Below are 21638 nucleotides of genomic sequence, written 5' to 3'. Positions count from 1 at the left end.
TCAACTTTTATATCAATGGATTTTCGTTCTGAAAATAAAGTGGGACACAAAGTTACTCTTCCATTTTACTATTAAGTAAAACCTCAAGCTTAAAGCTGACTGGTTTACGGTAACTAAACATTTTGAGGAGACGTACAGCTTCAACTCTTCCAGTTTAGGCGTACTCAAGTTGACGCGGCACAATGTGATGCAATGCAATGCCAACCGCTTTCAGTGTAAATGTGCTAGACCCTGTTTCCACCTGGTATTGAGATGTGTTTCAGGAGATCCAATCACAGGTGGTCAGCGCTAAATACAGATGTAAACGGGGTGCAAAACATTTTGTGATCGAATCACAAAAAACACATATGGAGATAGTAAAAAAAGAATGTGACCACATCACATTTGAGGTATAAACACAAATTCATCTTGAATGTGTACCGGGCAGCAGAGCACCACCCCTCAACTGCTGCGCTAAAACAAGAGTTTTAAACTTTGCGGGTAAAGTGCAGATTTAAAAGGAAATAACCATCAGATCGGAATATTTGGAAAAAATCTAATACATATACGTACATGCAAGTGAACTTCACGGATCTACTTCAGTGTATCTGACATCAACATGTAAATTGACCCAATGACCCAATTCCCAATGCGCTCTAAGTCCTCGTGGTTACATAGTGATTCACCTCAGTCCGGGTGGCGGAGGATGAATCCCAGTTGCCTCACAGTCAACCCGCACATCTTATCACGTGGCTTGTTGAGCGCGTTGCCACGGAGACATAGTGCGTGTGGAGGCTTCATGCCATCCACCGCGGCAACCACGCTCAATTCACCACGCGCCCCACCGAGAACAAACCACATTATAGCGACCACGAGGAGGTTACCCCATGTGACTCTACCCTCCCTAGCAACCGGGCCAATTTGGTTGCTTACGAGACCTGGCTGGAGTCACTCAGCATGCCCTGGGATTCGAACTAGCGAACTCCAGGGGTGGTAGCCAGCGTATTTTACCACTGAGCTACCCAGGCCCCCACTTAAATTAAATTTCAACTGAATCTGGGTGAAACAGTGCACCTTTTTTTTCGCGCTTTCCTTGTCTTTTTTTAACTTCTTGGAGTTTATTATCATGCAGTAACACACTGATATAGTAATTGATGTATGGAGATGCATTTAAGCAACGAGGTGTAAACAGCGATGTGTCTCGCCTGACCACATGTGATCGGATCACCCGAGATGCATCTTAATACCAGGTGTAAACGGGGTCTTAGACCAGTGCTAGTTTAATGTTTTAACAATCATACTTTAATAATATCCTAAACAACAGGGTGTACAGTACAAGACTTGCCAGCAGCGAGTAAACCATTGAGCACACAGCTGATATGTCCTGTCAAGATATGTCCCATCTAAACTCCTTGTTGTAGGTGAAGAACGATTGCTGCCATTATGAGGAAGTGAGTTCTACGAGAATTTCAGTGACTAAAATCATTGCTGAATAAGCATGTGAATTTTAAACTGGAAATGGTTTGCCAGGAGATCCTGTCGTCATGTCAAGAATGGGGTCAACACAACACTAATAAAATTGTGAGTTGCAATTGTGTTAACTTATGAACAGTCCTTCTCTTTTAGGCAAATAATCACCATTATTTACTCCAGACATTTTGACTGTCATTCAGATCAATGTCGAGAGCAGCGTATGCACTTGGTAATTTGTGATCATCTATTGTAATAATCCTGCAGCCATTAGTTCAATAGTTAAGCTGACTTACTTTTTTCTCTGTCTGGGTACAGATGGAAGCGGTGTTGCTGTGGATAATGCGTCCTTCCGAGGGCGGCCTCGGGGCCGCTTATCTGTGGGGGCCGGACTACCAGTTGGAGTGGTCCCAGAGCCGCTAGGGGGTGGCGAGGGTCCTTTGTCAGAGGGGTCCAGACTTTTCTCCTCTGATGACATTCTGTGATTGAAAACGAAAAATGCAATTCATTAATTCCTTAAAACTAAACTTAGAACAGATGAGGTAACTTCAACTAAAGATACCTGTATACCTCATAACAAAACATTGTCTTTGCAACATATTTACACCTTCTAAACCACACATTCTCAAAGAATTGAGATTTTAATTATAAAGACCTTTAATGCCAGAGGAGAAAATAATACCTTTGGTTAATACTAAATATTTTCATAAGCTTGTATAATTTGCAAATAAAAGGAGGTCCACTTTTCTCCTACTCAGAACTCCATGAAAATTAATCAAAACAAGTGTTAGTGCACTTTTATTAATTCCAATTAAAGCAGCCCACACTTTCATAAAAAGACATTTGTTACACTAGATGACAAAGTTAAATGTTCTGGGTCAACGCAATATATTGTAGCCTTATTTTTGCTCAACTGGAAAAAGGTGAATGTTAAAAAAAGGACTAACTGTCAGGTATGCTTATATATAATTAATTGATTATTATACTGTCATGCACTAAATACCTACACTTTTCTTTCACAGATAATCAATGATTTATATAAACAATTAAAGCAATAATAAAACAGATAGTTCAAACTCTGAATTCTGATTGCGTGAACAACAATCGAAGTAGCAAAATGTAAAGTAAGAAAAATGTTGTACAATGTCAATAAACCCAAAACTGTGACCACATATTATTATGCCAAATTGCTACATTGCTACACAGACAGCCAACAGTAAGGTGAATTATACTACTTGGTGGAAGAATAGTTTCTTCAATGTTAAAATACGCTCTCCTTTCCCAACTTAATATGCAGAGACAACAGTAAGCCATTCGTAAGTTGATTTCCTTGTAAACTGTAAACATTTTCTCTATGGCACTATAAAAATATTGCTCCATTTGTTTGAGCAGCCCAATTGCCCGACACAGCATCACTGAACTAAACAATGGCGTAAGTTTGGGGCGGGACTATCAGTTTGTCCGATCAACAGCAGATGGGGGGAGTATTCGGGAAAGCTGTTTGAATTTTTTATTTTTTTTACTATAGAGCTTTTCAGCCGTGACATCAATTTGTAGTTGAACCAGAGGTCTAATTTGCCATGGGTCCCCTCATAATTTTCCTCTGGGTTTTTGAACTTATAAGGTCTGTGGTAAACATTACTTGACGACACTCTTTGGTGGACATTTTGTTCAACATAAATTACACACTTTCATACCTCAAACATTAATTTTGAAGCCAATCTTATTTTACTCAAGTTCAAAACCCCCATTATAAAAACTCATTGGAAAATCCAGAGGGAACAAATTGCGAATTGTCTTCCAGTTTTTGGACTACAAGCTGAACAGCTCTATTGCAATTTCGTGTGGTGGCACAAAAATTGCACACCTTAAGGGTTTCTGTCATTTATAAAGGCAATAAGCCACAGGAGGCCATGCATTATTGTGATTTTACCACAGTTAAGGCACTCAACTTTGTGTTGTGCATAAGAACACCCCTTACCTATGGCAAAATCACTGTAATGCCTGGCCTCTCGTGGCTTATTGCTTAATACACTACAAAATGTGCCCAAACTTGGCTTCTTTTTGACTTGTCACGAATGACACAAGTGTGATCTCAGCTTAATTCCTAGCTAAAGTAAATTAGTTTTGTGAACTTCTTATCTATCTTACTGAATTATTATATAGAAATAGACAGTCATCTGTCTAAAAACAATTTTATGGGTTAATTTTAATTTCTGATTCATTGTGACATATTAGCACGGAACCCTATATGGGACGTCATGCTCCAATAAAAAGTGAACACAACACAGTTAAGGGGCAGGCACACTTATAGACCAAGTTTCAGCTGTTGTATTCTTTCTTAATGTTGTGCATATTTAGCTGCTGCCTGACCCACAGTGCGCCTGCTCTGCATGGTGCTTCTGCCAACCTCTCCACTCAGCTGACAAGGCAAACTACCAATGGCATGCTTTCGTTTCCGGGAACTACATGGGATCCCTCCCTGGGCTGCGCTCATTGTATCCTACACTGAATAAACTATTAGACCTCACATGGTTGGGTCAAGCCTTCAATGAGTCTGTGTGCATTACCATTAGCCTGTACGAACACATTGTCTGCAGCAGTCATTTACAGACCCCATCAATAGCTTCAAGAGCAGTTTTCTTCCCTGTGTTAATGTACAGTATTTCCTTGAATAAGAAGTTGGATTAGGACATAATGAAGTGCTCATCCTTTTTTTTTTTTTTTTTTTTTTTTTTTTAAGTAGAGAATTGTCTTTAGTAGACATCACAGCCATGAACCATAATATTCTACTCCTATAGCAAGGGGGAGGAACATTTACATTCTAGAGAGCCCCTTCATGCAAGATGAGTCATCAATATTTTGGTCCATTTTCCAAGAACAGACTAATTTTAAATGTATATAAATGCTAAAAGTACTAACCTTTTCTAAGTTACATCCAATTTTACAACGTCGTTGCCATTACAACGTAATGCTCTAAAACGACCATAACAACGATGTTTTAAACAACTATACAACTCGAATAATACACAAGTTTCAGCAAAAGAATTAATGCTTCACATTTCTGCCTTTAAACCCTCCAAAACTTGGCTCCATCCACCTCAATTTTTTCCTTTTTTTTTTTTTTTTTTTTTTTTTAAAGTATCATTGAGAAGTCAAAATAATGTTTGTGGTAATCAACATTATACCACAAATACTGTTGATTGAGTATAGTGGATGCATGAGGAGGTAAGTGAAAAGTCTAAATTTACAAGAGTACAGTAAATGAAAAGGTTAAAAGGTCAGAGAAAGAGACAGACAAGTAACTTTTTATTAATATTTAGCCATGTGGCTTGCAAATTTTGTCCTGCTTCATATGTACAGGCAATAAACTGGTTTGACTGACTTAACCTAGTAGCAGCACCAGCTAATGCATTCATGAGTACATTATATACTGTATGCTCTTGATATTATAACTTACTGTCTTCTGCTCCAGCAATTATATATATTTAGTGTATAGTAGTGGATTTTTGAATGCTACATTTGATGTTGCTGCTGTTTTGCTCTTGAATTTCCCTATGGGTTCAGTAATGATCTATCTGTACTGTTTAGTCAGGTAACCTAATATTTGCTTCATGTGGTAACATCTTAATTAACTGTCTTTCACGTTTGCAGCATCTATCTGTTTTATATGTAGCCATGTTGACCAGAAATGTTACAATACAGAATAAATGTGCCCCTTGGATCACTAATGTCAGTGTATATACACTGGCGGCCAAAGTTTTGGAATAATGTACAGATTTTGCGGTTTCAGAAGGAAATTGGTACTTTAATTCACTAAAGTGGCATTCAACTGATCACAAAGTATAGTCAGGACATTACTGATGTAAAAAACAGCACCATCACTATTTGAAAAAAGTCATTTTTGATAAAATCTAGACAGGCCCCATTTCCAGCAGCCATCACTCCAACACCTTATCCTTGAGTAATCATGCTTAATTGCTAATTTGGTACTAGAAAATCACTTGCCATTATATCAAACACAGCTGAAAGCTATTTGGTTCATTAAATGAAGCTTAACATTGTCTTTGTGTTTGTTTTTGAATTGTCACAGTATGCAATAGACTGCATGTCTTAAGATCAAAAATGGCAAAAAAGAAACAGCTTTCTCTAGAAACACATCAGTCAATCATTGTTTTGAGGAATGAAGGCAACACAATGCTTGAAAAAAGATTTCATACAAAATGTGTACACTACAGTCTTCAAAGACAAAGGACAACTGGCTCTAACAAGGACAGAAAGAGATGTGGAAGGCCAGATGTACAACTAAACAAGAGGATAAGTACAACAGAGTCTCTAGTTTGAGAAATAGACGCCTCACATGTCTTCAGCTGACAGCTTCATTGAATTCTACCCGCTCAACACCAGTTTCATGTACAACAGTAAAGAGAAGACTCAGGGGTGCAGGCCTTATGGGAAGAATTGCAAAGAAAAAGCCACTTTTGAAACAGAAAAACAAAAAGAAAATGTTAGAGTGGGCAAAGAAACACAGACATTGGACAACAGATAATTGGAAAAGAGTGTTATGGATCTTAACCCCATTGAGCTTTTGTGAGATCAGCTAGACTGTATGGTGCGTGAGAAGTGCCCGACAAGACAGCCACATCTATGGCAAGTGCTACAGGAAGTGTGGGGTGAAATGTCACCTGAGTATCTGGACAAACTGACAGCTAAAATGCCAAGGATCTGCAAAGCTGTCATTGCTGCACGTGGAGGATTTTTCTGATGAGAACTCTTTGAAGTAGTTTAAGAAGTTCTGAACATTTTTTTCAAATTTTTCACATTATTAATGTCCTGACTATACATTGTGATCAGTTGAATGCCACTTTGGTGAATAAAAATACCAGTTTCTTTCCATAAGAGTAAAATCTGTACATTCTTCCAAACTTTTGGCCGCCAGTGCATCTATAAAATAAAGGAATAGTGGCCATGTACAGATTACTTCTTTTCAGGTTATCTGGAGTCTGATCCCTGAACAATCAAATAGATGAATACTTCAGAAAACTGAATTTGAAACGTCCCTACAATGCATCTCTCTCTCTCTCTCTCTTACACACACAGAGAGAGAAAACTCAAGTGATTTGATGTCATAACACATGCAGAAATAAAGCACAAGTTAGAAAGATAGCCTTGGTGAAACAACAGCAGCACACAAAGCAAGTGCTTCTTCACATGAGGGGGCATGTCCAGCTTTTTTGCCTTTGTTTACTTGTCTCCAAATCTTTGTGTTTGTCGGGTGCCAATAATGCCATGAAATACCCCAACGTCTATCCCTGTTAAACACTTCTTTACAAAATGGAGAAACGAGGAAAAACCGGCGAATTTGCCTACGAGAGACGGATTCGCACTCTTTAGGAAGCCCAAAGGCTGAACCTACCTGAACACGGTAAGATGTAGCACTGCTGTCCAAAGACGCAACATTTGACGCTCGACTGGTGATTATTGCATGCAAAGTAATGAAGACAACTTCAATGTGGTGGCGTTACATTGGAAAGACGAGTGTAAATACGCAAGAAAGGCTGCAAGTGGATAAGTAGAGGCCTTGCAGCCCGGTTGATCAACTTGGAAACATTACTCAAGCCTGTAGTTGCCCATCCAAGCGGGAATCATATAACGCCCCATTAAAGGCAGTGGTCTGTAGAGATGCGGAGCCTTTTTAAAGATGTTTTAGAGAAATGGGATGGTTAGTGATAGTGACAGAAGAAAGGCAGCAGACTCAGTCGAAACGAACTCTTCGGCGTGTAAAAAAACGCGATAGAAACGACAAAACAACAAACAAATAATGACGAGAAACACACACAACATACTCATCGATCGATATTTACTTACCTCTTTGACCCTAGCAAATTTTATTTATTTCCTGCATGACAAAACCCGTCATATATGTGCATATAGTACTTTTGTTTGGTGTTTGTGACGCTGGGGGGTTGGGGAGGAATAGACCACTATTCCTCAGGAAAATAAGCCAGCGTGACAAAGCGATATCTTCAGCGATACTGTGCACGTATTCCAGTAAATTCCACTTTTATATCCAGAACATATACAATATTTAATCCATAGACCGAAAGCAGCAGCTTCCCCACGGTTTGAACGGATCACTTTTCTTTATTCCGCTTCATCCCACATCGCCAAATCCTTGCGGGTTACATCCCTCATCCAGCGAGACTCGAGCGAAAACAAGCCATACCGCCCGCTATCTGAAACTCCTGCGAGGCGATGACAGGAGCCGATCTCTCGACACATTCGGGGAATACAGCACAAAATATCTCCAAATGATGGAAAACCGAAAGCAGATTTCGCTCTCAAGCGTTCAATTTCGACGAGCTCACGGAACAAGCTGAAATTTCGAGCAATACTTTAATAACAGCAAAACACACCGAGATTATTTCCTTGCCTGCGTATTAACCATTTACACAAGTAATATGCGACATAAAGACGAGTCTGTCTAACGTAGAATGGAGTAAAACGTTACATTTCTGTATTAATACAAATATTAAAGTTGTAGCTCGCACTCCATGGCAGCCATATTTGAGTGTTACCAAATCACGCCCGCGATGCGAACGATACCATGTTAAATAGTGCCACAATATTAAGCGCGGCACTCTGAGGAATGACACCTTCTCATTTGGAAATACATTTAAATAGTACTAATAATGGCATTATCGTGTTTCTAAGCTATATACGGTCTTTTTACAAATGCCAGTGCAAAATAAAAATATTATAAATGGACCCCGCGGAGTGATATGTTGGAGAGCTCAGCAGGTGAGGCGATTTTTTTTTCTTTTTTTCTTTTTTTTTTTTTTCTCTTCACGCACAGGAATCCTGCAATATGCGGGACGGATTACTGTACCGGAGCGAACTGCCTGATCCTCAGAGTGCGTCCTGGCCATGTGGTCATGCAGTTATTTTCGGATTTTTAGCATGTAAATGGTTGATTTTGACAAGAAAACCATGCAAATATGTTTTTACAGTATGCATTTAAAAAAAAAAAAAAAAAAAAAACGAATGTGTTGACACTATGATGTTAAAGGGATAATTCATGATTAGTTCACTTTGAAATTTCACGATCGTTCATTTTCTCAGTTCCTTTGTGGTAAAATGACATTCAAGAACCAGCTGAAAACACATCTGTTTCACAAGCTCTTAACCAAGCCACACTAACTGCGTTTACTACTTGTCTGTCTCTTTCTTGTGTGCTAACTTCTACACTACTCCAGCAACTCTGAGAACTTGGCAGTGTGATACTGCAGATATTGTTCACTGGGAAAAAATTGGAGTGGGGTTTACTTAAAAAAAAAAACCTAGGAAACCATTTCAAAGCAGAAATTGCGAGTAAATTTAACAGACAATATTTTCAAGTAAAGGCTACACACAATTCTTGGTGGGCTTAATTAGAAATTCTCATGAAAAGCTTACTTTGCAGTACTCTGTTCCAAGTAAACTTTTAGGCCTAGAACGGGTACTTTAGGGGGACACTGATATACAACTGAGGGGCAGGTATTCGACGGGGGTGTGCGTGTGTGTCTTCTTGCATGTGTTCTTGCGCGTGTTGCACGTGTGTTTTCTGTCTACGCATATCTTCCATTCCAACCCATTCTCATTCCCTAAGCATCCAGTCCTGACACTTTTGCAGAAGCCGTCCGCGTATGCATGATGACGCTAAAGGTGCCCCCGGCATCCTTTCATTGACGCGGTGAGAAACCCCTTTGTTTTCAATGAGAAAACGGTTTCGTCATTTATCAATCAATGTTAATATTATTTTGTGTGCTTAACCTAATACTTCTAAATATATTAGTGTGATATTCCATTATACAATCATATATAACATTTTAGATCCCCCTAACCCAACCCCATTTCTATATCGGGGTTGGGTTAGGGGTCTATATTGGGGTTGATTCTTATCAACAATATAAAACATGAAAGAGGCACTTTGATATACATAATTTCATATACTTTACACTATTTATAGATATTCTCGAGCACCCAACTGCATATTTATGCCTAAACCTAAGCAGTTCTCAACAACAGAACAGACGCAACAAGCAGATAAAGTACAGATACGATCATTTATTTTTACAGATGCACTATAATAATATTCCAAATCATACAATGGCATTATGTGAGTACCAGAGTGAAACTGAAGGTTTTAATCAGTGAAAATATTACCCCTCCGTGAAGGAACTGTCATCCTGATTCTACCGGCATGTCTCATTCAAAAAATTAATACAACCAAACTTGAGCTCATCACAACTGGTCCTCACAAGACATGCGAGAGCAAATGGCATAATCGGAGTCTCTGACATCAAACCCATGTCATTATGCTTGAGGCAGCAAATTTTGAATGTGTTATAACAAAACTTGTGCAGGATGTGTTACGGTGAACGCCGGGTGACCGTGATCGATGACTAAAAACGTACGTTTAGGTTTGTTCTTCACATAAAGTGATTGTAAGACATCGGAATACACCCGGTATGAAACGGGTCACTTCAGCAGTGCAGAATATGTACAGACAGATTAAATAGACAGATAAACAACAGATTAAATATTAACCACTGTGAATAAATGTTACTGATTTCAAATGAAATGAAAATCATACCCCCAACATATGTCACAATGACAAAATTGAACCCCAACGTATAATTAAATGATGCTAAAATTCTAATGCCCTTCGCATCAGTCAGTTGATGTCAAAGGTTTCTCTTTGAAAAGAACACACTTGCTGGATGCGTCATAAAACTGACTCCAGAGGGCACTTTTGGCGTCTATAGATTGACGCGCTGGGCTCTTGCACAAGCGTAAGTCTTTGACGTCATGGGAGTGAGAACGTATATAGGGACAATTTGCGGGGGCATAGTCCACTCCAGCACCCCCCTAGATCCAGTCCTGTAAATTTTACTCACTCTTCAATCAAGCAATGTAGCACTGAATTAAGCCAAGCTTTTAAAAGTGTACTAGCATTTCAATGCATTTTTAACGAACTTAGCCATGTACCACATGACACACATAAGCCTTCCACAGGAAAGCTTAATGCATGCTTAGTAGTCCATTAGAAAACATCACCTTGTTTTAATGGCGAAATAAACTAGATCTAGAGCTGTGCACGCAGACCTGAACACTTGGTGCACAAAACACGATGACGGTAACTATCAGCTGAATGAGTAATTTTGAGTAGACTTCACAAATTAAGATGTTACCAAACCTAACAACACAATCAACAATAAAAATGGTGTAAATCAATTATTCAAGCCTGGTGCATGCTGGGAACACCAGCTTCGAAAAGTTAAGAAAAATTTACTTGTTTCATTTACCTGTGAAATGTATTCAAATTAGCAAATAAATTTGACAAGGTTTTCTACTTTAGGATTGGTACATGGTGATGCATTGTAAAGATAACAAACAATCATGAATAATATTTACTTATAAGCTAGAACATGAATTTTTACATGTTTGAATTGAGAACAAATTTAGATTTCAAGTTCACACTTTTACTTTTCAATGTAAAAAGCACTTAATTATTTCTGTTATATTTACGTCACCAAAAAAATAAACATTTTCAGTGTTGACTTTTGTATGACAAATTACTTGCTATGTTTCTCATTGCTTTGGATGAAAGCATCTACTAAATTACTAAATGAAAATGTAATATTGTTATTACAACATAATTACAGCTTAAGAATTGACTTTTATAGTGATAGGATTTGTAGAACATAAAATTAGGCTAAATTTTATTTACACACAGTTCCACACAGTTAAATGGCTTTTAGTATGTGAACACCACCCTACAAGTTTTACTCAGCTTAAACAAAAGGAAGAATGGGTAAATATTTCTTCCTATATGTGCAAAATTGATAGAGATGACAACAAACAGTCTCCAGGCCATATCTTCCACCAAGAACATTTGCTTTAATTCACTTGAATATTGCAAGGTGTAATTTGTATAATGTTGCAGTTTGTTAATAAAACTATAAAAGTCTAACGTTATCGGGCTCTTTATTTGGGATTTTCTTTACTCATTTCCTTTCCTAGCCTAAAGTGCAAAATGTTAAAAGCAGACAGGTGCATGTATAATATAAAGGTAATACTTTAAAATATATACAGTACGTCTTTTTAACATTACCTTATATTAACTGTTTTAAATAACCATGGTGCACAATTGTTGACAGACAAACAGTTCATGCTGAGTTACACAAAAGTTTTAAGTAACTTAATTAACAATTACTGTACAATATTTACTCAAACATAAGAGTGTGCAGAAGACAATACTCCTATAAGGGTGATATATGCACACTTTGGACAGCTGCAGGATGAAGAAAAAAAGTTTGCTTCCAACCACAAAAACCCTTACAAAAATTGAGAGTTCATGGCAAATTGGCTGCAAACTAGCCACAAATTTGCCACTGATCATTTTCACATGAAAATGAGCTTTGCAGCAATCTTGCGGAAAATTGTCTATTGTTTCCAAAGGTTTGCTGCAGGTTCACTACTACTGGTGAAGAGCTGCAAACTACTGGCAAACATTTTCTGCGAATAACAAGCTCATTTGCATGTGAAAATAAGGAGTGGCAAATTTGTGTCAGGTTTGTGACTAGTTTGTCAGAACTATGGATTTTTTTGTAAGGGAAAACAATGTCAACATTCAATTGTCAGCTTTTAGAAAAATATCAGTGTATAAAAACTTGTATATATTATTTCATACGTAGCCTAAATGTATACATGCCTATACCACCTCCAAGTGTAAATGATTCACAGATTCTTTGTGGAAATGAATTAGGCTCAAAACTACTCAAGTGCGATCTCAATTTCACAGGTTGTGAAGCAAAACATGTCAGAACGGAATGGCCACTATAGTGGGCATTAGTGTAAACTGCCTGCTTCAATGGTTAGTTTTCTCTTTTAAGTACAAAAGTCTGAAGATGCTAAGCTAGTTAGTTAGTATGTTAAACTATTGGCATGTTTATAGCTACCTGAATAATAACACATCCAGTTTTATGGTATAGAAATCTCAAGGTAACTCTATCGGCCCCCCTTGAGTACTGAGGTCTGTATTTGCGTACTTGCGTAATAGAGTATGTTTCTGGCCTATGAAAAGACTTTGAATGAAAAAGATTGTGAAGTTTAAGAAGTGTGATTTTCCATTGCTAGATGGAATCAATAAAAGCATTAAAAGCATAACCATTTATATCTTAAAAAGATTATCAAAAATACTGTCTGAATTCCTAAAAGTTTTGATGTTTCATCATCGTTCATTTTCTTTTTTACAGACAACATGCTGGCCCAACCTTGTTCTTTCTGTTAGTGTTTTTAAATTCCATTTGAAATGGCAGCTCAATCAAGCTTGTTACATGCTATTAAATTCTTTCAAGCAATATGTAGGTTTCAGTTAATTGCACTGATGAGTCTATCTATTTGTTTACAAATATAAAGCCAATCAATTGGGTTACAATGGTGATTTTTCAACTGCAATAAATTGGGTATCGGGCTGAAAACCAATTTATGTATATAGAAAATGTCTGCAAAGAGTAGGATGAATATATAGCTGTATGTATGAAGTGGGGTCCATAAGTTTCATTTATATATATATATATATATATATATATTTAAGGTCATTAATCAAATGTAAGCAAATTTGTGACATTGACCATGTTAACTCCTTTGTACAACAGGTCAGATTTCCTTTAATTGCTTCCATTAAAGCACACAAAATGCTCATTGGAACATTCTCAAATCATGCTGGACAAGAAGAAGCCTTTATTTTGTCACACATTATACATTTTTTATTTTTTTTTACATATATTTTTTTCACATATCCCAGCTAAGCTGGGGTCAGAGTCAGCCATGATACAGCACCCCTGGAGCAGAGAGGGTCAAGGATCTTGCTCATAGGCCCAACAGTGGCATCTTGGCAGTGCTGGGGCTTGAACCCTCAACCTTCTGATCAGTAACCCAGAGCCTTAACTGCTGAGACAGCGCTGCACAACATGGATATGCTTGTAAACCCCCAATGTTCAAGCCAAATATACACCTTTGTATATATATACACTGGCAGCCAAAAGTTTGGAATAATGTACAGATTTAGCTCTTATGGAAAGAAACTGGTATTTTTATTCACCAAAGTGGCATTCAGCTGATTACAATGTATAGTCAGAATATTATTAACATGAAAAATTAATATTACAATTTAAAAAAAAAATTCAGAACTTCTTAAACTACTTCAAAGAGTTCTCATCAAAAAATCCTCCACGTGCAGCAATGACAGCTTTGCAGATCTTTGACATTCTAGCTGTCAGTTTGTCCAGATACTCAGGTGACATTTCACCCCACACTTCCTGTAGCACTTGCCATAGATGTGGCTGTCTTGTCGGGCACTTCTCACGCACCTTACAGTCTAGCTGATCCCACAAAAGCTCAATGGGATTAAGATCCATAACACTCTTTTCCATTTATCTGTTGTCCAACGTCTGTGTTTCTTTGCCCACTCTAACCTTTTCTTTTTGTTTTTCTGTTTCAAAAGTGGCTTTTTCTTTGCAATTCTTGCACTTTGGTGAATTAAAGTACCAGATTCCTTCTGAAACAGCAAAATCTGTGCATTATTCCAAACTTTTGGCCAAATATATTCAGATTTTGCTGTTTCAGAAGGAAATTGGTACTTTAATTCACCAAAGTGGCATTTGACTGATCACAAAGTATAGTCAGGACATTACTGATGTAAAAAACAGCACCATCACTATTTGAAAAAAGTCATTTTTGATAAAATCTAGACAGGCCCATTTCCAGCAGCCATCACTCCAACACCTTATCCTTGAGTAATCATGCTTAATTGCTAATTTGGTACTAGAAAATCACTTACCATTATATCAAACACAGTTGAAAGCTATTTGGTTCATTAAATGAAGCTTAACATTGTCTTTGTGTTTGTTTTTAAGTTGCCACAGTATGCAATAGACTGGCATGTCTTAAGGTCAATATTAGGTTCAAAATGGCAAAAATGAAACAGCTTTCTCTAGAAACTCGTCAGTCATTGTTTTGAGGAACGAAGGCTATACAATGCTTGAAATTGCCAAAAACTGAAGATTTCATACAAAGGTGTACACTACAGTCTTCAAAGACAAAGGACAACTGACTCTAACAAGGACAGAAAGAGATGTGGAAGGCCAGATGTACAACTAAACAAGAGGATTAAGTACATCAGAGTCTCTAGTTTGAAAAATAGATGCCTCACATGTCCTCAGCAGACAGCTTCATTGAATTCTACCCGCTCAACACCAGTTTCATGTACAACAGTAAAGAGAAGACTCAGGGGTGCAGGCCTTATGGGAAGAATTGCAAAGAAAAAGAAACTTTTGAAACAGAAAAACAAAAAGAAAAGGTTAGAGTGGACAAAGAAACACAGACATTGGACAACAGATAAATGGAAAAGAGTGTTATGGATCTTAATCCCATTGAGCTGTTGTGGGATCAGCTAGACTGTAAGGTGCGTGAGAAGTGCCCGACAAGACAGCCACATCTATGGCAAGTGCTACAGGAAGCAATGGGTGAAATTTCACCTGAATATCTGAATAAACTGACAGCCAAGGATCTGCAAAGCTGTCATTGCTGCATGTGGACGATTTTTTGATGTGAACTCTTTGAAGTATTTTAAGAAGTGCTGAAAAAAACAAATCAAATTGTAATAGTAATTTTTCACATTATTAATTTCCTGACTATATACATTGTGATCAGTTGAATGTCACTTTGGTGAATAAAAGTGCCAATTTCTTTATATATATATATATATATATATATATATATATATATATATATATATATATATACATTTCTCTTATTTACATTAGGAACAATGTTTTCAGAACAAAGAAATGTAAAATAGTGTGTTATATCTGTATTTCAGAGGCTTTTTACAAAGTTGTTCTAATTTACTTGGCCAGGGGGCAGTGTGACACTGTGTACCGATTCTACTGAGTGTGCTAGATTGTCTTTTCTTCTCCTTATGGATGGTAAAACAGATACACAGCAGATATGCGTTTACATAGCTGAATGAGGATATTGTTTAGTACTTAAATATGGTTTTATATAAAGCTAAGTATAATTACAATAAACTAACTCAAACTCTTAAAAAAAAAAAAAAAAAAAAAAAACAGTTCGCATTTTAAGGGGGAAAATAGTATAGTCATTATACATTTGTCTGTTGACTGTAGATGACCCTTCTTCTACCCTCTGTGATTTAGCATTATAATGCAAGTGACATTCTTATTGTTTGTAAGTCCTCAGTCTGTCACCAAAAATCACAAAAATATTTCAAATCTTGATTACTGTGGCCATACAAGTCTTTTCCCATTTTGTTTGACCCTCTATTTGACAACCATACATCTCAATTTTCAGTGATTAAAAATGGTTTTGTGGGTTAGAGTATTTGGACAAAGACAGAGACAGTGACGGTAGATCAAAACGGCACAACTTACAACCATGCACCACTTGAATGTGGCTAGATATCAATATACTACATAGTCAGGGGTTCTTAATCATCTTCTGTACATTTCAAAGCAATGTGTCTGTGTGATTTTAATCAACCCTGCCGAGATAAAAAGAGGGAAAAAAAATTTGATCAACAAAGTGCAATAGAATATGATGTTCATATCTTAACTATTTCTTCATTTATAAACAAACTCCCCTTTGTTTGTAGCAAAACCAATTTAATTTGACAGCTTTTGCAGAAGTACCTCTAATGATAGCTTCCACACCATGCTATCAAGGTTTGGTTGTGAATCAGTTTATTTCTCTGAGGAATCTGTTATGCCAACAAAATCTCTTATCCTAAAAGAGAGCAGAATGTTTGGAATTCTGCTCAGACTCCACGTATTTGAGGGAATTTTCCTTGCTAATATGCTAATAACAAAATAAAAAGATGTATAAAATGTATATATGCCTCTGCATGCAAGACGAGTCATCACTTTTTGGTCTTTTTTTTCCCAGAAAAGAAAGACTTTCAAATGTATTTATATGCTGAATGTTAATTTAACCCTTAAAAAAAATCTAGAGTTCGGAAAACAAGCCACAAATTTGCCACTCATTATTTTAACATGCAAATTATCTTGATTTGCTGCAAATGTTTATCAGATGTTTGCAGCTCTTCATCGGTTGTGGTGAACCTGCAGCAAACCTTTGGAAACAATGGACAATTTGCTGTAAGTTTGCTGCAAAGCTCATTTGCATGTGAAAATTATCAGTAGCGAATCTGTGGCCACAAACTCTCGATTTCTGTAAGAGACGTTAATAAAGGAGTATACTAGCATATAAATGGCCTGAAAGCTAACAGACATGGACTAAAAGCCAGGAAAGTCCAATTTTGGTCACATGGACCCTGTTTCAAGCAGGTGTTAAGATGCATTTCGGGTGGTCCAATCACATGTGGTCAGCCCTAAATACAGGTCTAACCAGGGTCTAAAACTTTAATGGTCGGATCACAAAAACCACATACGAATGTGGTCAAAAACACATGTGACAACATCGCATTTGAGGTGTAAACACTAATCCATCCTCTATGTGTCTCAGCAGAAGTGAAGCACCACCCCTCACCTGTCAATCAACCACTGTGCTAAAACAAGAGTTTAAACTTTGAGCAGCTCTAAAAGGAAATAACCATCCGAAAGAGCGGATACATATACAATCAAGAGACCTTCACGGATCTTCTTTAGTGTGTCTGGTATCAACACAGATGACAAGCACAAACACCTGAAGCTCCTTTAATACAGGTAATGCACTAAAATAATGGATAATTCTGCTTGACATGTTGTGTTTGTGCTTAGATAAAATTTCATCCGCATCTGGGGGAAGTAGCGCACCATTTTTTTATCTTTTCTGACTTTGTTGCGCTTTAATATCTTGCAGTAACACACTGACATAGTGACTGATGTATGTTATCATGACACAGAGACCCTCCCCTCCAAATCCAAACACAAGTGGTCACAGGAGATGCATTTAAGCAACCAGGTGTAAACAGCAATGTGTCTCACCCAATCACAGGTGGAAACAGGGTCATGGTCTCTTTAACAAAAACACATTTTCTCCCCTGTGCTTTTCATATCAATCTGTGTAACATAACTCTTCCATGTTTTGATAGAAAGTGGATTCTCATGTGGACCATTTTCTATAACAGTATGTAAGGTAAAATAGTGTGGCAGGAGAAAAAATGTTACTACATTTAATATGGTTAATGACTTCCTGGTGTCACTAGACTAGCCAACTCTATCAGCACAATGAGAGTGTCAAGGTCTCTACTGGGATCACGGACAGCACCCTCACTAAGCATAAAGCCAATGCTTAACATTAACAAGCAGGAGCTACTTTAGAAGATGCTGTAAACTAAGAGTTGTTTTCAGTCCAAACTTAACGTCCTGTGTAACAAGCCAATACGGTAGGCTTGACAGAACCCTGTTTAAAGGTTAATCACTGAATCAAATTATTTTATTGGAAAGACTTGGAAGGACTACGAAGAATAAGAGTTTAATTACAAAGGCTTTGCCTTGTTGTCCTGTCTAGAGGGTATATTGTGGTTCTTAATGGGTTTTTCTTTGGCAACCACATTTTATACTGGACATCATTAAATAGCAACCCAACACAGTATTGTTTATCCTTCAAATGTTAATAAATACTGTATGTACTTAAAATCAAATCATTTTGGTTTAGTAAATGTCTCTCGAATTTTGATGGTCTAATCCTAAACACACAAAACATTGTCTGTACAAAAAATATTTGTTCTCATATTTATTCTTATTTGCATACAAATGTAAATGCAAGAAGTCAAATTCCGCTTCTTTACCCAACAAAAAAGCCTTACAAGAGACAACAAAACTGTATTGGCAAGGCCACAGATGGTGTCCACTCAGACATAGCAGGGTTATTCCTGTTATGCTGTAGCCTTTGAACTCAATAACTGGAATATAATAAATATGCTTGTGTAATCTGAAGAATTACAGTATTCCTACAAAGGTTATTCCAGATGTTCAGAAATATACTCTGGTCAAGCTCAAGCACTAACTATTAACTAAAACTGGATTATTTAAACAATGCCAATAAAAATAACATGATGCCTGAAGGAAATAAAGAGATAAAGTTAGGGGACTGACAGTTAGCTGACTTGAGGGTAACTTTAAGGTAACTTTGATACATTTTTACTTTACATGCTAATATGATTGTTATCAAATTATTCAGTCATCATACATTTCTGTAAATTAATCAAACAAGAAATGGTAAAAGTCTCTACAAGTAATTTTTACCACATTTATTTTGCTCATAAATACAAAATTGTTGAAAAACCTAACGAAAATTTCAGAGGGAACCCATGGCGAATTAGCCTTCCAAGTTGGCCTACAAATTGACATCATGACTGAACAGCTCTATACTTAGAAAAATCGTAAATACGAATTCTGAGCACATGAATCACTGAGCGAAGTATTTACCAGTGATAAACTCAGAATTCTAGATAATATCCGAGTTGCCAATTTGTGATGGTGGATGTGGTGTGTCTTCTTGAAAGATGATGGAAACCAATGATTTAGCAAATGTATTTAAATTTCAGTGCTTTATCTCAATAATACAAAATTGTTATGTATATGGCAGATCATATAGTCAACTAATGTTAAGCTAATCCTTCATGTTTTTTCTTTATGCAAATAAATTAATTATTTGTTTGAATACCATGCGTTAATAAACCTTAATTGTGTTAAGGTGCTGCAGGTGTTTTCACCTATGCTTATCCCTTAGTTTAACAGAAAACAAGTGCTATCTTTGTCATTGATTGTGTATTTGTTTTAATTTGGCCTCTTCTGAATTTAGATACCAACTTGAATCCATGACATCATAATAACAAATGCCCAACTCGGAACTCCCAGGTGCACTTGAAGGCAGCATTACTGATGTTCGTGCTGTTGTTTTCCCACCAAAATGATGTTCCTTTCTTGGAGAATGATGTCATTAAGGAACTGGCTTTTGTTCTGTTGATTGTTTAAGGGATATTTCAGAAAACTGACAAGATGCAAGGGGAAATTAAGGACATATGAAAGAGCCAAATTGATTACCAATTAAAACTGGTATGTTATTTTTGCTCCGCTAGCGCCACCGAAATAGAATTGCAAAAATAAACGTTGTTTTCAAACAGCTTTCCGAATACGCCCCCACCTGCTGTTGTTTGAACAAACAGTTAGTCTCGCCCCATTGGTTAAGTCAGTAATGTTTTTTAGGCTGGATGGGTCACTCAAAACAAACAGGAATTTTATTAGGGCCAAAGAGACACAGTGTTTACAGATTTAGAGAAAATTAACTGAATACATTTCTTAATAAATGGCCTGTTTTTCATAAAAAATAAATAAATAAAAAAAACCCTAGAAACATCCACTCAAATCAAAGTTGTGGTATTATTTAAAATGTACATCACTTAATTGTGATAAGACATCTTGTAAAGGATGGTTGCTAAGATGAGAGATTCTGGATCTAAATTTAGGCTTTTAATGAAGACGATGATGATGATGATGATGATAATAGTGAAACAAACAGCCATGAACTCATAAAGCAACAAACAAGAACTAACAAAGAAAAGCAAAACTAGAGGGTATATCTATATATATATATACACACACACACACACACACACACACACACACACACACACACACACACACAAGAGCTAACGAGGGAATGGAAAACAGGTGAGAACAATGGGAATAGATGGCAGTGATGAGGGCAGTGCATGATGGGAAATGTAGTCTGGGGGAAACACTTCAAAATAAGAGTCCTAGGAAATACAAGGGAGACAGACTGACACATCTACCTAATAAAATTTCCATCTTCGTGAGTTTAATGTGTTTTCCAGTATATTAAGATGGGCACATAAAAATGTACTGCTTAGTACAAAAGACCTAGCATACATCTGTTACAACAGACAGAAAAACAGTAAACAGGCACAACTAACAATAAATGAATCTACACAAACAAGACCAATTAAGATCTTATTTAGCAGCCTTAAAAATAACAATCATCCTTTTTCAAATAACACCAAATCATCCCTTTTCAAATAACACAGTCGCCTTTGAAAGAAAGCAATGTCAAGATTGTACAAAGTAACATTTATCTTTAACAAAGTGGATAGTAGGCACAACAACGCCACTAAAACATGGGCCACCATCTTGATTGTTTTGGATTGAATGGATTACATGACTGCGTCACATGACCACCAATACATAATATACATTCCCGAGACTGTTTTCGAAAAGCTTAGTTTTCACTGGACAAAAACACAGTCTCAGTGTGGATGGATGGCCAAAACTTTTTGTCAAAATTAATGCGTTTTCAAACAAAAACGTTTTAGTGTGAATGTGGCCTGATATTAACATTGAACATTCCAAGTGTCTGATATCCTAGTAAGCCTGAATTTGAAAAAGAGTATTTTGGTAGAAAGACAGAAGGCAATCGATAACTTGTTATGATGAAATCTGAAGGCTCACTTTCACATGCATTCAGAAGGGTTTGTGAAAGGGCCCATGTTGATCGAGCCGGGTTTCTAACACAAAAGGGGATCTAGATCAATCTATTGAATGGGCTGAGCTTCAGGGTAATACTGCCACAAAATCTGTCCACTTGGCCAGTTGCTTTAAACCATATGGGACTATCCATTTGACAAAAGATTGAAAGGTTTAAAGAGGTCTTCTTCTTTTTACTGAAACAATGACTAATCAAGGACCACTGTTTAAATAGCTAAAGTATATCTCTTTCCAGGGGCGATTCTAAAATTTCAATCTTAGTGAGGCTCAGCCCCCAATGACACTATGACACAAAGATGTGTGCATTTAATGCATTACACTATTTGGTATGGATGCTGTTTTGTGTTTTGAACTGTGTTTTTACATCATTCAAGCTAGTCAGCTAATATTCAATCAGAATATTGCCATTTTCTATAATAAACATTTTTTTGTTGCTCCAGAAGGAGGCATGGTTACTCCAAAAAAGCGTTGCGCCAACTCCAAAAGGGGGCATCACCTCCACTCATGGTTAAGGTTAGGGAAAGGGTTAGGTAAGCTCCCCCAACACTCTTGAGCACGTATGTACATGCGTACTCTCAGAAACCTATAAGAATGCCACTTATGCGTTAACATGGACAC

General features: G+C 37.0%; 1 protein-coding gene across 7 annotated transcripts in view; it reads right to left on the bottom strand.

Moving 5' to 3' along the window:
* Positions 1 to 8023, bottom strand: part of kmt2cb (lysine (K)-specific methyltransferase 2Cb) — a 171666-nt gene extending 163643 nt beyond the window's left edge. For all 7 annotated transcript variants that reach the window (XM_051700822.1, XM_051700824.1, XM_051700828.1 and 4 more), the window contains exons 1-2: positions 7318 to 8023; positions 1746 to 1928 (exon numbers count right to left, since the gene is read on the bottom strand). In XM_051700822.1, coding sequence (XP_051556782.1) covers positions 1746 to 1927 — 182 coding nt within the window. In that variant the 5' untranslated portion in view covers position 1928; positions 7318 to 8023. The remainder of the gene's footprint in view (positions 1 to 1745; positions 1929 to 7317) is intronic.
* Between the last annotated feature and the right edge of the window lie 13615 nt (positions 8024 to 21638).

This window comes from Myxocyprinus asiaticus, chromosome 6, assembly GCF_019703515.2.
Source record: "Myxocyprinus asiaticus isolate MX2 ecotype Aquarium Trade chromosome 6, UBuf_Myxa_2, whole genome shotgun sequence".
Lineage (NCBI taxonomy): Eukaryota > Metazoa > Chordata > Actinopteri > Cypriniformes > Catostomidae > Myxocyprinus > Myxocyprinus asiaticus.
This window is presented reverse-complemented; position numbering and strand designations above follow the sequence as displayed.